Raw genomic sequence first — 12857 nt, forward strand, 5'->3', positions numbered from 1 at the left:
CGTTCCTGATCACCGTGCCATCCTGCAGACACCATCAAGAACCAGCCCTCCCCACCCTTCTGCTTAGTTTTCCTTACAGTTCAGTTTTATTCTCTTGAAGTTAAATCTTCATCCAGTGCCTTATTGCTTGTTCTGCCTGTCTTGTTTTGTTTTGCTTTGTGAGACACGGTCTTATGCATCTCACTCTGGCTTTGAACTTGTGATCCTCTGCCTCTACCTTTTCAATGCTGGGATTATGCCCTTCGAAGTTAATAATGCCCTTCACTTATAAAGAACAGTTCACTGGTCATCTCGCTCTTTTTTCTTTTTTTTTTTAATTTTTAATATTTTTATTACATATTTTCCTCAATTACATTTCCAATGCTATCCCAAAAGTCCCCCATAGCGCCCCCCACTTCCCTACCCACCCATTCCCATTCTTTTGGCCCTGGCATTCCCCTATATTGGGGCATATAAAGTTTGCAAGTCCAATGGGCCTCTCTTTCCATTGATGGCCGACTAGGCCATCTTTCGATACATATGCAGCTAGAGACAAGAGCTCCGGGGTTCTGGTTAGTACATCATGTTGTTCCAACAATAGAGTTGCAGATCCCTTTAGCTCCTTGGGTACTTTCTCTAGCTTCTCCATTGGGAGCCCTGTGATACATCCAATAGCTGACTGTGAACATCCACTCCTGTGTTTGCTAGGCCCCGGCATCGTCTCACAAGAGACAGCTGAATTTGGGTCCTTTAAGCAAAATCTTGCTAGTGTATGCAATGGTGTCAGCGTTTAGAAGCTGATTATGGGATGGATCCCTGGATATGGCAGTCTCTAAATGGTCCATCCTTTCATCACAGCTACGAACTTTGTCTCTGTAACTCCTTCCCTGGGTGTTTTGTTCCCAGTTCTAAGAAGGGGCACAGTGTCCACACTTTGGTCTTCATTCTTCTTGAGTTTCATGCGTTTAGCAAATTGTATCTTATATCTTGGGTATCCTAAGTTTTGGGCTAATATCCACTTATCAGTGAATACATATTGTGTGAGTTCTTTTGTGATTGTGTTACTTCACTCAAGATGATGCCCTTCAGGTCCATCCATTTGGCTAGGAGTTTCATAAATTCATTCTTTTTAATAGCTGAGTAGTACTCCATTGTGTAAATGTACCATAATTTCTGTATCCATTCCTCTGTTGAGGGACATCTGGGTTCTTTCCAGCTTCTGGCTATTATAAATAGGGTTGCTATGATAATAGTGGAGCATGTGTCCTTTTTACCGGTTGGGACATCTTCTGGATATATGCCCAGGAGAGGTATTGCTGGATCCTCCGGTAGTATCGCTCTTTTTTCTTTTACCTTAGAGAACATTCTTTTTGTTGTTTTAAAGTATTTTAAAAATTAACATATTATATTAAAATATTATGAAAAGCAAATATAAACCACACTGAAACAGTCTGAAGCAGTCTTCTAAGCCTGTGTCCCACAGAACAGGAAACAGTTGTTCCCGTGACACAGCAGGTTTATGTTTGGTCAGGCTGCTGTTATATTTCCATAAAATTTTATACACGTTCAATCTAGATACCTCACAGTAGGGAAGAGTGACCTAGAACTGTGTCCTGAAGGGCTGGCAGTATAGCTCAGTGACAGAGCACTTGCCTCCCATGCCCAAGGCATAGGTTCAATCCCTAACACAAAAACTAAAAATAAAAAATAAAAAAGTAAAACAATCCATCCTGAAATGCCGGTCATAACCCTGCTTCTGTGTGATATCTCTTTCCCGGCTGTCGATACCTTTTCATTCCCAGGTAATTACCTGCACAGACATAGAGACCTCCACAGTTCCTGACCCTGTGGGTCCATGACACTTGTATATGAGGATTTGAAAATGGCGCCAGTCATTAATACAGTCCCTTCTCCCTCCCACAGGGTGAAGGCTGCACAGACGGAGTTAGGACAGCAAATCCTGGCTGACTTTGAAGAAGCATTTCCTTCGCAGGGTACCAAGGTATTGGTTTGTATTTTGCCTCTGATATTATCACCATGTTCACACTTCCTGCAGGGAGAATGAGGTACCCGAGTGATAACTCATGTTGTATCACCCACAAGTGTTGGCTGGCACAGGCCAAGGGTCTGCCGACTCAGATGAGCCTGTTTTATATGTCTCAATACAATGCCGATTGTTTGTCTATGTCCTTCCAGCATCAGAAAGAGGACTCAGGCCAGGAATGTTGGTTGGTAGAGTACTTACCTAAGCATGCCTGAGGCGTGGGTTTGATCATTAGCCCCAAATAAGTTGGGTGTGGTGATTCATGTGGTAATCCAAGCCCTAGGAAGGTGGAGGCAAGAGAATTAGAGTTGGAATTCATCCTTTCCTACATAGTGAGTTTGAGGCAACCTGGGCTACATGAGACCCTCTCTCTGGGAAAAATAAATGGGCATTCATTTGGTTTAATTTAATGTGTGTCAAGTCTTGTAGCTTGTTTGCCCAATAAACTCACTCCCCCCCCACCCCCATAGCTGTATTTAAAAAAAAAAAAAAGAACCAAACAAACAAACTTTAAACCCTAATGTTTTTTAGGATTGTTACATAACACTGGTTTTGGTTTGGTGAAAAGACACCTGGGAGGCATGTCTGGGAGCTCATGTAACTCTCATGACAAAGCCCAGAGACTCACTTCTAATGATGGGAATCCTTGTCTCTGGGGTTTTTGAGCTCGCTGGTGGTGGAGTTGTCTCTGTTGTGTCTGTGAAGCCTACAGGCTTTCGCCTGGGAGCTGTTGGGTCCATGTCTCACTCGGGCTGCCCTCCCCTGGCTGTCACTGTGCTGCTATTAGCCCCATCCTTCACACTGCAGCAGATGTCATCTTAATGCTTTGCATGTGTCGGGGAGGACAGAACCCACAGAGGCTTGTTTTCTCTATTATTTGAGCTATTTCAAGAGAAAGCATTGTTGAAGGCAGAAGTGAAGCAGAGCACCCGGCCAGCAGCATTCCTTGGCCAGCCACATTCCTCTCCGGGCTTTGTGGGTGGAGATGGGGATGGATATATATTCGCTTGGGAGCCAAGGAGCATTTCCTGAATCTGCTCTGTAATTCAATAACTGGAAATATCTTAATCGCTTTCCATCTGTGCTACATTTGAGGAAATAGGTGGGGATGGCAGCCCTGGCTTTGAGATTGCTTTCTATAGACCAGCTCCTGACCTTACCGCCTCCGTGCTTTGCAGCTGACTGCCAGAAATATGATGATTTGTGAAGCCTTTACTTGGAGACCCTCATCTCACTGGTCACCTGATGTAACTCAGGAAAGGAATAGACTGGAAAGCCATGTTCTTGTTGACCCTATAGGAAAAGGGAATTCTGAGAAACAGAAAGAGGATGCCTGGCTAGCAGCTACCTTTTCAAGTTAGTGGCTAGTTTTGAACAGTTGTCTTCCTAGGCGACTGCCTTTCTGTGTTCTCTGCTCCATCCCATTGCACAATGCTTCAGAAGGATACGGGTGAAGGTTGTCTTACTGTTTGCCCGTCATCTAGCTATGGCCCTTCTACCCCGTCTCCTAGGTCCCAGTTGTGTATGATGTTAAAAGGAGTTGTTGGCTTTATTACCTTTCCTGGCTGTTTCCTGATGGGGAATTGTTAAACGTTTTCTTTTTCCATTTTAAAAGGCTATTGATTTTTCTACAAGTCCTTTCTACTAATCTACAAGTTTTGCAAAGTCGAACCAAGAATTTTTTAAAAGTATTGGTTGGTGGGTATGCCTACCACCCCAGCATACTGGAGATTGAAGCAGAAGGATCATGAGTTAGCTTGGACTATACAGTGAGTTCTAGGCCAGTGTGGACTGCACAGGAGATATACCCTATGATAAGAAAAAATTGAGCCTGGCATGGTGGCACATGCCTTTAATCCCAGTACTCGGGAGGCAGAGGAAAGTAGATCTCTGAGTTTGAGACCAGCCAGGACTACACAGAGAAATCTTGTTTCAAAAAAAAAATTTTTTTTTTTTTTTTTAGAAAATGAAGTGTCCAAGTGCGGTGGTTTGGATAAGAGTGACTCCCATAGGCTCATGTGTTTGAATGCTGTTCCCCAGTTGCTAGACGTGTGTTGAAGGGTTAAGAGCTGTGCCAGTTTTGTGGTTTTAGGAGGGTTTTTGTGGTTTCAAAAGCTAGCACTGCTGGGCGTGGTGGCACACGTCTTTAATCCCAGCACTTGGGAGGCATAGGCAGGCGGATTTCTGAGTTCAAGGCCAGCCTGGTCTACAGAGTGAGTTCCAGGACAGCCAGGGCTACACAGAGAAACCCTGTCTCGGGGGAAAAAAAAAAAGCTAGCACCATTCCTGGCTCTCTCTCTCTCTCTCTCTCTCTCTCCCTCTCTCTCTGTCTCTCTCTCTCTGTCTCTCTGTCTCTCTCTGTCTCTCTCTGTCTCTCTCTCTCTCTCTCTCTCTCTCGCTCTTGCTTTCTCAGTCTCTGTCTGTCTGTCTGTCTCTCTCTCTCTCTCTCTGTCTCTCTCTCCCTCTCTCTCTCTGCCTCCTACTCTTGGATAAAGATGTAAAGTCTCAACCACTGCTCCAGTGCCTGGCCTTCCCAGCTGCTGCTGGACCCATGGGCCCCAGCAAGCTCTTTGTTCTCGGCATTGCCTTGGTTTTGGTGTCTCTTCACCATAGATATGTAACTAAGACAACCAAGGCACGCTGGTGAGTGCTCTGTAAGAAGAGAGTTCCAGCCCTGCGCCTAGAGGTGTTGGTCTCCAGGACTTGTGAGTGAGCTGACACATTTTCATCCTGAAGCCAGAGTTAAATATTCAGTGTATCCAGAGATCAGCAGAACAGCCATTTAGAATGGAGCAGGTCATTGTAACAGTTTGGGCTCAGGCCCCTTGTGTGACACCTGCACATTAGTTGAGACTTACAGAATGGACAGAAACAATGAGGAGAGCTTCGGAAGAACTTACGCTCATCCTGACTCAAGTCCATTGCTTTTTGGGTAGAGTTGAGTAATGTCTCCCAAGCCATCATCAGGCTAGCTTGCTAAACCAAGAAGTTCCAAACCTCTCTGTACTGTAGGGACCATGGTCAGCAGTACGTCCAGGATGTACTGGCCGGTCCGTGAGATCCAGTAGCATTGGTAGTAAACAAGGCCTTCTTAGCTGCTGGATCCTTACAACCCCTCCCACATCAACTCTTCAGGTCATGGAGCCATTACCATAATTACTTCACCTTTGGCTGGCTGTGTGATTGGCCATCAGTGAAACAAATCTGTCAGTTTAGAACCTGGGCGTGCTTTTTAAAACCATCACTCTTTTTGACACAAATATACTTCATTAAGAACAGGAATGACAGTTGGGCATGATAGTGCATGCCTGTGATCCCAGGACTTGGGAAGTTGAAGGAAGAAGACCCTGAGTTTGAGGCCAGTCTGGGCTACATAGCAAGGTCTTGTCTCAAGGCAGGCAGGCAACAGCACAAGCAAACAATACAACAGGGTCCTAGAAAGGTCGGAAGCAGGAAGAAGTGGCACTTGTAAGTGTCACTGCCTTTTGGACCCTTTGATAGAATCTGTTGTCATTCTGGCTTTTTAGGTCACATTCAGTTTTGATACTCAGTAAAATTTCTTGTGATCTTTTCTGGCTCTGTTTTCTTGAATGTCTTGTGAATTCACAGGGTAGCTTTTAGGTTGGCTACTGCAAGACTAGCTTAATGTTCTTTTCTCAGGGAACAGGTAACTAAAATATCCATCTCCTGAAGGGAGACTGGGCATCTAGGGAGAGCACTAATGACAGTGAGAAGCAAGGAAGGAGCAGCTGTCACAGCCAGGAGATATACAGGCATGTCTGCCACTTGAACTGGTGTATGCTGTTTGTTTTACCAGAGGCCGGGAGGACCCAGCAATGTCCTGAGAGATGCGTGCCTGGTGGCTAATATTTTGGACCCCAGAATCAAACAAGAAATCATCAAAAAGTTTATTAAACAGCATCTATCAGAGTATCTAGTACTTTTTCAAGAAAACCAAGATGTAAGTATTGGCCAGATGAGATCAGATGAAACTATTTAATTTTGTTGAAAAAGATGTTGCCTTCCTCCTGAGCTACCCTTTATTAATACAGTTAACTATTTGTTAACAACTATGCACTGAACTACAGATCCCCAAGCTGACTTTGTAGGTTAATGGTTCTTCACCATTTTGAGTCACTGGATGTTTGAGAAATTAATGAAAGCCATAGATCTTCTCCCCCAGAAAAGTGTACCTGTGCATAACACTTTGCATAGAGTTTTAGGGAATACATCGACCCTTGGTGTGCAATCATGTCCCCAGGTGAGAACACACACACACACACACACACACACACACACACACACACACACACACACCCCGTTCAAGGAAATAATGTGGTGTAGACTCTTCCCAGTGGCAGAAATGGAGGCTGACTGGTTTTTTTCTCTTGGGTCCTGGCTTCTACTTACTATTACCACTTCTGAACACTGAGTGGTTTTGTTTCCTCCTTCCTAGGTCGCCTGGCTGGACAAAATTGACAGACGTTATGCCTGGGTGAAACGCCAGCTGGTGGACTATGAAGAGAAGTATGGCCGGATGTTTCCTCGGGAGTGGTGCATGACAGAGAGGATCTCAGTAGAATTTTGCCACGTGACAAGGTAAATTTCAGCTGTCCCATGTTTCCAGGCCTGACTTAGTATCCATGTATCCTGCAAATTGGACACCGTTTCCATCTCTACCAAATGATTGGCACCACCTTCACACCAACTACAGCCTCCTCTTCTCTTCTCCTCTTGTCTCCAGGTCTTCCCCATTGTCTAGACCTTGCCTCAAACAACTGGCCTGCCTTCCCTTACCAGTCAGATTTGTCTAGAGTGATTGATCATGCCCACACTTCCCTTGCTTCTGGATTGTGTACATCTATATGTAGTATGTCCATCCATCATCATTTGACTCCTGACTTCCTAGATGGATAGCTCCCTAAAGATAGGGGTAGTCTCTCTTGGAAGACATAGCAGGAAAGAATTTGTTGAATGTATTTCCATAATACAGCGTTTCTATTCTGTGATTTCTTATATTGGCATCTGGACATCCTAGGCATTTTACAGACCTCCCATTCATCCTCTCTGCTGTACCTGTAAGTATAGTCTAGCCCACAACGTTCCTATGGAAGAATAACACCCCAGCAAAGTTAAACTCAGGTATATCTAGAACAGATAAAGCCAGAGTCAAACTGTTTTGTTATTTATTTGTAACTATACCAGACGGCGTGGTAAATGGTTTTCATTGCCATTTGTTTCATTCTAACAGCATGTAATTATATTTGTCTTTAGGTTACTACAGGAGGGAAAATACCTGTGTCTAAAAATGACTCCGCTGCCTTAGGATCACTTAGGGCAATTCTCTCTGTCTCTGTTCTCCCCCTTCATCCTCCTCTTCCTCCTGTGTCTCTCCCTTTCTTTCTCAACCCTCTCTGTATCCCTTCCCTCCCCCACCCATGATGCTGGGAATTAAACCCAAAGCCTTGTACATACTAGGCAAGTTCTCTACCATTTGGCTATATCCCATCCCAAATCTTCCTTACAAACTGATAGAAAGTACCTTCAAACTATATACACTGTGAGACAAAAGGTTTTTATGTAATATTTTATTTTTAAAAAATGGACTTTTAATGTTTATATCAGTTTTAAGTTCACATCATAATTAGGTATCATTACAGAGATTTCCCATGCACGTCTCAAGTTCCCTTCTTACCAACACTGCTCCTCTTCCCTCCCCGGCATACTTATTGTCCCTGAACCTACCTTAGCAAGCTCACCAAACTCCATGGTTTACCTTAGGCTTCACTTTGGGTGGGGAACTTTGCTGTTATAGATATAGATCAGAGATACAGTATTTTTAAAAAGTATGTATTTATATTTATGTGTATGGATGTTCGTCTGCATGTATATCTGTGCCCCATATGCATGCCAAGTTAAATATTGGCTCAGGGCTAGTTGTGGCTGTCAGCTTCCAAATCTTGTCGGCAAAGAGAGTGAACTTCATGAGAAATTGCTTACCAGTTTCTCTCAGCTTCAGTTGAGCACATTTGCCAGGCAGGCTTGTGCAAAATGAGGTATGAGCTAGCTGGGAAGTTTACTAAAGACAGCAAGTCTTGCAGGCATTGCTGCCTGCTATTGTCCCAGCTAGGGCAGTGTGGCTTTTAAGCTTCATTGTGGGGATTTTGGCGACCATCCTACAGACACACGCACAGGCTCTTTGTTTGACTCTGTTGTTTGTGTGGGAAGATGATGACAGCTTAGTGCTTACTCAGTACTCACCTCTTGCTGTTACCAAATAACCTGCATCCTGCAACAGAGCACCTAGGTACAATACACACAGGCAGAAGCAGCCATGCAATAAAGTTGTCTTTCACTGGGCCTCCGATGGGCATTTCTAGGGGCTGTGATCTGGATGAAGAGCTGTGTATTGAGTTCTCCAGAAGATGAAGAGCTTTGTAATTCAGCAATTTATGACTTTTGAAATTATATGAGATATATAAATTATATAGGAATAAGTTTCACTCTGTGTTATTAGCAAGTGACTGAAAATTTGAAGTTACAGGTGAGGTATTATGCTACATGCCTCTAATCTCAGCATTCAGGAGACTAAGGCAAGCAGATCTCTGAGTTTGAGGCCCTGGTCTATGTATCAAGTTCCAGGACAGCTATGCATATATACAATAAAACCCCGTCTCAAAACAGCAACAACAATGAAGAACCACATAGAGATATAAACAGTGCTGGAGAGATGGCTCAGCAGTTAAGAGCACTGACTACTCTTCCCAAGGTCCTGAGTTCAAATCCCAGCAACCACATGGTGGCTCACAACCATCTGTAATGAGATCCAATGTGTCTGAAGATAGCTACAGTATACTCACATACATAAAATAAATAAATATTAAAAAATATAAACACAGTAATAACCACATTATCAGATTAGCATCTATAATTCTTCATGTGTTATTATGATGTGTATAGTCTCCCTCTATGTATAGATTCATTCTCCATGGATGGTGGAACAATTCATGAGTTTGAAAACAGTTTTTATTACAATATATTGTTATAATTGTTGTTTTGTTGTGTATGCTCTCTTACCATGCCTAATTTATAAGTCAAACCTCTCCATAGATATATGTGTGGAGAAAGCATAGCATGTTTAGGGCTTCGTACTGCCTTGGGTTCAAGTATCTGAGGAAAGTTCTTAGATGTGCCCCCTGTGGGAAGGAAGACTTTATATTTCTATTCCCTAGGCTTTACATTGAGTTAGTAATAGACCTCAGAGTTTGAAATGATCCTAAACAGTTTTCCTGAATGAATGTAAGCTATTTCCTTTGACATATATTTAATACATAAATACATATATATGTATGTATTTTTATTTTATGATATCCTTCATGTATTATGTTCTCCATGTGCATGCCTGATACCTGTGGAAGGCAGAAGAAGCTCTCCTGGAACTGGAGCTACAAGTGGTTGTGAGCCACTATGTAGGTGTTGGCAACTGAACCAGGTCTTCTACATAGAACAGCAAATGCTTTTAACCATTGAGCCATCTCTCCAGCCCACTTTGCCATATCTTGAATGAAAGATGTTTATTTGATAGTGGTCTCTTTCTTTACTTTGAAGGACAGAACTTTCCAAAATCATGCGAGCCAGAGCTAAGGAAATTGAAGTGAAATTGCTTCTTTTTGCGATCCAGAGAACAACCAACTTTGAGGGGTTTCTTGCAAAACGCTTCTCCGGTTGCACCCTGACAGATGGAACCCTGGTAAGACCTTCCTGACGGAGCTGGGTCCAGGTACTGGAGGCTGGGGTGGCCAGGCTTCCTTCATGGTTTCTCTGTAAAGCCATCTTATCCTTTGGCTCCTGGTCTCAAATGATCTTTCCCTCTCAGCTCCAGAGGAGCTAGGACCCTGGATACCTGCCACTGTGGTTAATTTTCTCTTAATAAGAGGTTAATTTTCTCTTTTGACAAGGAAAATGAGCCAAATTAGTGATAATTAGTGATTGCAAAACTCCTAACAAAACTTGATGTGGAATCTAAGCTTGACATTATTGTTTGTTTATTTGCTTGTTTTTTAAATGTCTGCCATATGTTCCACACTGAGTTATGTGCAGTTACCTGGACTCAGGTACTTTGATTCATCCCTGTAGAAGCCCCCTGCTGTGTTCAGTTGACTTCCAGAGATCACAGAGATAATAGTACAAACAGACTTGTGTCTGTTCCGATGGAGGAATAAAGATGGCCTTAAGCCTGGAGCACAGCCGGGCGTGGTGGCGCACACCTTTAATCCCAGCACTTGGGAGGCAGAGGCAGGTGGATTTCTGAGTTCAAGGCCACCCTGGTCTACAAAGTGAGTTCCAGGACAGCCAGGGCTATACAGAGAAACCCTGTGTTGAAAAAAACAAACAAACAAAAACAAACATAAAAACAAACAACCCAAAAGGAGAAGAGTGGAGCATAGCTCCCTGTGCATCTCTCACCCCTGCCGTGCTCTCTAGCTCCCAGCTTTCCAGTCCTAAGGTCCCAACACCTTGGTAGGCTCCTCTCCTTGCCCTCATAAACCTAGATTAGCCTAGCGGGCAGGTCATTCGGTACTGGACTGAAGAGAGGCGGTATGGCAAGCAAGGACAGCAAAACCACTGAGCAGCAACACTCTTTGCTATGTAAAAATGATGACAGTTCTGTTTTAAGGCAATATTTCAAGTTCCTATCTGCTCAGACTCATTTATGATCTTACTAAAAGACAACGGGAATCACAAAATACAACTTTCACACTTAACGTAAGATATATAGAAACTGGGTGGTGCCACAGGCCTGCAATACGTGGGAGATAGAGGCAAGAGGATCAGAAGTTCAAGGTCATTCTCAACTACAGATTATGTTTGAAGCTACCCTGGGCTACATGAGCAAACAAAGAAACAATAACACAAAAACTTCACCATAAATAAGTAAATAAAATATATACACAGTCCTCTGCATGCTAACTCATTTTAAAAATTGATTTTATTTTAGTAATAGAGGAAAAATGGGTCACAAATGGATTAAAGTATCCTTGTCGTAGTTACTTTTCTATTTCTGTGATGAAACACCATGACCCAGGCAAATTTTAGAAGCAAGGGTTACTTGGGCCTGTGAGAAGGATGGGTTCATTTCCATCCTAGCAGGGAAACAGGGCAGCATGAAGGTATGTGTCTTTATCAGGGTTTTTATGGCAGCGATGAAACACCATGACCAAAAAGCAAGTTGGGAAGGAAAGGGCTTATTTGGCTTACACTTCCAGATCACTATCCTTCAATGGAAGAAGTCAGTACAGAAACTCAGGCAGGGCTGGAGCCTGGAGGCAGGAGCTAATGCAGAGGCCATGGAGGGTACTGCTTACTAGATTGGTTCCCCTGGTTTGCTCAGCTTGCTTTCTTCTAGAACCCAGAATTACCAGCCCAGGGATGGTCCCACTCACAATGGGCTGGGCCCTGTCCCATTGATCACAAACTGAGAAAATTCCTTGCAGCCAGATCTCATGGAGGCATTTCTTCAACTGAGGCACGTTCCTCTGTGATCACACTAGCTTATGTCAGGTTGTCACACAAAACCAGTACTACGTGGCAGTTAGAATAGTGGCAGGCAGCTCATATCTGGAAGCAGCAGCAGAGAGCACACTAGGATGGCACATGACTTTTGAAGCCTCAGAGCCTGCACTTGTTCCAGCTAGGCCACACCTCTAATCCTACTCAAACAATATCACCAACAGAGGAACAAGTATTCAAATGCCAAGGTTCTAGGGAACATCTCAATCAAACCACCATGTCCTTAAAGAAACTGCAGGGGCTGGAGAGATGGCTCAGTGGTTAAGAGCACTGACTGCTCTTCCAAAGGTCCTGAGTTCAAATTCCAGCAACCACATGGTGGCTCACAACCATCCAAAATGAGATCTGATGCCCTCTTCTGGTGTGTCTGAGGACAGCTACAGTATACCTAGATATAATAATAAATAAATCTTTAAAAAAAGAAAAAAGAAAAAGAAACTGCAAGTCACAAAAGGGACTAGCACCGGGCAGTGGTGGCACGTGCCTTTAATCCCAGCATTCGGGAGGCAGAGGCAGGCGGATTTCTGAGTTTGAGGCCAGCCTGGTCTACAAAGTGAGTTCCAGAACAGCCAGGGCTATACAGAGAAACCCTGTCTCAAAAAACCAAAAAAACCCAACCAAACAAACACATAAAAAAAACCCAAAAGGGACTAGTTAGCAGGAAAACCACTGAAAGAAGTGTGTGTGTGTATGTGTGTGTGTGTGTGTGTGTGTGTGTGTGTGTGTGTGTGTGTGTGTGTGTGTGTCAGGGCTAGGACTAGCTCATATAGAGACTTGCCTTGCATGCACAAGGCCCTCCCTAGGTTCTATCCCTCCTAGTACTGCAAACAAATAAACAAATAAAACAAAACAACACCCTCCCACAGAAAGGTGAGTATGTGTCCTGCTGAGAAGCCTGTACTTAGCAGCATCTGCAAGACCCTCATGTTAGCCCTACCTGAGCCCTGCTTCTCAGCAGAGGTGTAGGCAGTGTGCTTTCAGCCTGACAGGGCAGAGAATTTTCAGCTCTGAGCACCAAGCCCACCCTGGTTTCTGATTGCCTAGGCGGGGTAGAGCACAAGTGAGCAAGGCCAGGCCTCAACAACAGATTCTGGAATATCATTCAGCCACATGCATGTTTTAAGCCATACCCTACCTCTGTCTGCAGGCTCCCATTCCTCGTGATTTCTGTTTTACTGTTAGGTCACTGAAGGATCACAGAACAGATGGTCCTCTTGTAGCTGATGACCAGGGATGCCTGCAAACCCAGGTCTGTCCAGGACAC

At 43.9% G+C, this 12857-nt stretch overlaps 1 protein-coding gene across 2 annotated transcripts in view; it reads left to right on the forward strand.

The window, feature by feature from the left end:
- Vps53 (VPS53 subunit of GARP complex) overlaps positions 1-12857 on the forward strand; it is a 131249-nt gene that overhangs the window by 52311 nt on the left and 66081 nt on the right. For both annotated transcript variants that reach the window (XM_021176885.3, XM_029483685.2), the window contains exons 8-11: positions 1903-1981; positions 5841-5984; positions 6480-6622; positions 9632-9773. In XM_021176885.3, coding sequence (XP_021032544.1) covers positions 1903-1981; positions 5841-5984; positions 6480-6622; positions 9632-9773 — 508 coding nt within the window. The remainder of the gene's footprint in view (positions 1-1902; positions 1982-5840; positions 5985-6479; positions 6623-9631; positions 9774-12857) is intronic.

The sequence above is a fragment of the Mus caroli genome, unplaced genomic scaffold (assembly GCF_978045245.1).
Source record: "Mus caroli unplaced genomic scaffold, Mus_caroli_1 scaffold_13, whole genome shotgun sequence".
In the NCBI taxonomy this organism is placed as follows: Eukaryota; Metazoa; Chordata; class Mammalia; order Rodentia; family Muridae; genus Mus; species Mus caroli.